Source organism: Gastrolobium bilobum, unplaced genomic scaffold, assembly GCF_033153095.1.
Source record: "Gastrolobium bilobum isolate Gb01-03AN ecotype WA unplaced genomic scaffold, APGP_CSIRO_Gbil_v1 utg3880, whole genome shotgun sequence".
NCBI lineage: Eukaryota > Viridiplantae > Streptophyta > Magnoliopsida > Fabales > Fabaceae > Gastrolobium > Gastrolobium bilobum.
This window is the reverse complement of record NW_026896966.1, coordinates 185,794-189,738: the sequence shown is the minus strand read 5'-3', so window position 1 is coordinate 189,738 and position 3,945 is coordinate 185,794. Positions and strand designations below refer to the sequence as shown.

Below are 3,945 nucleotides of genomic sequence, written 5' to 3'. Positions count from 1 at the left end.
TTATTTTTGAGTTCGAGTATTTGATTTGTTTTCAAATTCGTATTTCGTTCGTATTAAGTGTATTTGTGTACTTGTCAAATTCATATCATATTATGTCGTGTGAACTCGGTTTAGAATCTCAACCTCCAAGGAATAAAAATTGAGATTCTATAAATTTATACAAAATTTGTCTACGTATCATAGAATAAATAAACTACAAATGCACTGAACTTAAGTACGAGGATCGAACGTCACTATTCTCACTTTAGTGAAATAAAGCAAAATGTAGGTAGATAGAAATTAAGCACGAACATTACAATCAAAAGGTGATCCAATAGCCATAATCAGTTTCTCTATGGAGTTTAGAAGGATATTTAGTAGATAGGAACACCATTATTATTAAATCTGTTCATATTTTAGATAATAGTTGGTAGTGGCTTTCCTTCCAGAAATGCTTTAAATAGGACAAGTGATCTCTCTGGTTGAGAAAAGGGCGCTTTATGAGATGCTCCTCTTATGGTTGCATATGATAATATGTCTCCATATACCTGTGTCCATCCTGCTACCTGAAATTTACCAAATAAAGGTTGAGTAAAATGGCACTGCATAGATGAATTGAAACTTTTCAGGATTTATTTGCATTCCAAATATTAACCTGTTTTCCTTGAAACCAGGTTCTATAAGCCACTGTTGTATTCAGTCCAAGTTCCTTGGCTAATCCGTTCACTAGTGATCGTGATCCCAATAATGGGATGACTGAATCTTGATCTCCACTGTACAAAGAGAAATAATTTTGTTTGCTTTAAAAATGTTATGCCTTGATGAATCATGCTAGGTAGGTAATGTGTGGAGTTAGCTAAATATGGATAGTTGAATAAATTCACTAACCTGTATACTAGAACCGGGATGCCATACTTAACAAGTGACCCTAGAATAGGAATTGTTGGTATCTCTAGATTCTTGTTGTCATACTGGAGAACTCTGTAACACAAGGTACATTGTGTTGGCAAGAGATATCATATAAGTCTCAAAAAGAATGCGACAAATTATGAAAACACGAAAAAGGTAAATTAAAATCGACTTGCTAAAGAATGCTAAACTGGGATGTTAATTTGAAGATTGGTGAATAAAGGACCATAAAATAAGGTGGTAATAGATATAGTAAAAGTTTTATATCTTTCATTAGAATTAACTGTCTTCAGTTGCTAAATGCCTTTATAAAATATTTACCATATTCGGGAATATACGAAGAAAATAAATGTGATGAAAATTAATGTTTAACAAAACGGATGGGGTCTAATAGTCATTATTAGTTACTTTTCCTCCTCTCTGAATATTTAAATATCTGCATCCATAAACCACTCAAGTATATGCCATCTTTGAAGCAATAAAACTTACTCACTGCAAGTTGACCATTCCTTTACGCCAATGAGCTTAGCATGGAGAGCTTCCTGCACTTCTTTCCTGTTTAAGTATGCTAATGTTTTATCTTCCACACAAACATCTATCTTCTGTGCCTCTTGCTGATCAGAGACCAAAAGAAAATGAAGAGAACAACAACTCTGAGGCCACAACAAAAAAAGAATTAAGATGCCTATGCAAGATAATGGATGGAACTCACCAGTTTTTTCAGCCTATAAGCCTGTTGATGGATTGATGACAAACAGACATCAAGAGTGACATCATATGGATCTATATAATTGCCAATTTCAGTAAAAACAGTGTTATTTACTCTTGCACAAACTCCACTAAGAGTCTCATTTAGAATTTGCGTTGTCCTATATATTGTGGAATAGTTGCAGGCTCTAGTGAATAATTCGTAAGTTTCATCTGCTATCAGTCCGTGGGACCAAAAGAACTCAGCATAGGAGTTGAGATCAGTATTGAATTCCAGAACAGGATTTCCTATCTGCAAATATCAACACAGGAACCAGTTATGCTTTCCAAATAAACCAAATGGTTTCTTATATTTTAATTATTCAAAATTTCCCTTCTATACTCACAGCTATCCCCTTGAGATTGAACTTGGTCTTGGTGTCAACAATAAGTTGTGCAAGTTGTGGAACATAGTGACCTGCAAACAAGTGTGTATTACCCTTAATGCATTTTCAATGTGACTATATTATTCATTGATCTCAAAAATTTGTACCTGCGTAGCTCTCTCCTGTAATAAAGAAATCGTTATTTGAGTACTGTGGGAATTCAGTGAACCAGCGCTGTAGGAAAACAAGATTGTCTCTAGCTGTACAAGCACGACACCGTCATGATCAGGTTCTTGAGAAATGTACAAAACACAAGAAGTTGATAAAACTTTAAGCTTACATTAAACTATGATTCTTTTGGTTATAACTATGTAAATGCTATTGTGCAGAAGATGAAGTGAAAGAACCTGTAATTTCATCAGTCACTAAGTCATAGAAAGATGTATTGGAAGAGTAGGAGAATCCAACACCTGCTGGTGATTCCAAGTATAGCATATTTGCCTCTGTGAAAAGGACAAAATGAATAAGTAATTTTGGATGTAAAAAACCAAAAGAAGCAAATTTTGACCACCCCCCACCAAAAAATAAAATAAAATGTATTTATAGAATTGATGGGTTTATGGATGACCTTTGTTCCAGCTATAATCATTTTTCAAAAGAACATTGTTGTCACCCGGTTTGAAAGGGCCATGCTCTTCAAAAGCTCCAACTCCAAAAGACGAACAACCAGGCCCTTCAAATGTCAAATCCAAGAAAGCATCTTAATTGCTTCATCAAGTCTAAAAGGATTGTATTATGTGAGATTCCAAAATAAATGTATAAAATAAAATACATAAGACAATACCTCCATTCAACCAGAGTACTAGTGGCTTAGAAGCAGGGTCTTCTTCTGCTTCAACAAAATAGTAAAACAATGCTCTCTGATGCTGATCATCCACTGCAATATAACCAGAATATTGCTCATATTTCACCGGTGGCTGCCCTGGTAAGCTGCTTATCTTATCAGCTTCTGGAACTGAACTAACACCTACAAGTGTTAGTGCAACAACAATAATTATTGTTGCAGTCATAGTAAATGTATCAGGGAACATGTAAGATGTGAGAAGTTGTTGGTTTAGTTGGTAATGAGTTAAGGTTGAATGCAAAGGATTATAAAGGCATAAGTAATTGTCGTATTAATTACTACTATAAACTATGAGTGACGTAGGAAATATTTTGTTGACCTTTATGATAATGGTGTAGACATCCATATTTAAATTCTGGGGATTGATTGTTGAGTACTAACCTTGAGATACCCGGTTCAATATGGTGCCGGGGTTTTTTTTTTTTTTTTTTTTTTTCTTATCACGATGTGTGAGTGTGACCACTGACCAACACCATGAATTGAAATGTATTACAATGTGAAAACAGTATAATTTAAATAACAAGAAGAAGATAAAACAGTTCCTTCAAGTACAAAAGGATAGGTACAGATGGGTTAATGAAAAACAAATTAGTTATAGACATTTTCGAACAAATTTACTCGGCCAAGAACTAGGGCCTCTACTCTATATATATATATATATATATATATATAAAAAAAAGAATCACGAATATTAAGCTAGTGGTGAATTCACTGAGTTGTTTGACAGTTTATATGAGATTATAGGTTGAAGGCTTGAAGCTCACCGCTCTCATATTGTATATATAAAAAAATTAAAATAAAAGAAATGGTTATATATCCTTAACGTAATTTATGTTTTGTAATTAGTTCATTTACTTGTAATTAATTACCTTCTTGTAATTCTTACTCCATTTTCAACTATCACTCCAATTTTTTAAATTGATTCACTTAAACATTTTCCAACTTCCTTTGATATATATATATGGGAAAAGTTATATTTACAAACTACACTATATTTTACCAGTAAGACATAATGTAGTTTGAAGTTCGTAATTTTTTTTTTGTCAATATAACCCAAGTTCGTTTTTTCTGCAGTTACTG

At 33.3% G+C, this 3,945-nt stretch overlaps 1 protein-coding gene across 2 annotated transcripts; it reads right to left on the bottom strand.

Annotated features, from left to right (window-relative positions):
• Positions 1–365: 365 nt before the first annotated feature.
• On the bottom strand, positions 366–3,032 carry LOC133303045 (serine carboxypeptidase-like 45). Of its 2 annotated transcripts, none has more exons than XM_061502887.1 (10): positions 2,806–3,032; positions 2,590–2,694; positions 2,369–2,464; positions 2,129–2,221; positions 1,983–2,053; positions 1,593–1,888; positions 1,378–1,512; positions 868–960; positions 635–752; positions 366–545 (listed from the first exon to the last, which is right to left on the bottom strand). In XM_061502887.1, the coding sequence occupies exons 1-10, from the start codon at positions 3,029–3,031 to the stop codon at positions 396–398; spliced, it is 1,383 nt and encodes a 460-aa protein (XP_061358871.1). In that variant the 5' UTR covers position 3,032; the 3' UTR covers positions 366–395. The 2 variants fall into 2 exon arrangements, with proteins under 2 accessions (XP_061358871.1, XP_061358870.1); XM_061502886.1 differs by having other exon boundaries at positions 1,378–1,502; positions 1,601–1,888.
• Positions 3,033–3,945: the final 913 nt, after the last annotated feature.

Coding starts and splice junctions, on each gene's coding strand:
- LOC133303045 (XM_061502887.1), bottom strand. CDS start 3,031: ATGACTGCAACAATAATTATTGTTGTTGCACTAACACTTGTAGGTGTT. Junction 2,465..2,589: donor TGATTATAGCTGGAACAAAG/GTCATCCATAAA, acceptor TCCTTTTCACAG/AGGCAAATATGCTATACTTG. Junction 961..1,377: donor GAATGGTCAACTTGCAGTGA/GTAAGTTTTATT, acceptor CTTGTGTTACAG/AGTTCTCCAGTATGACAACA.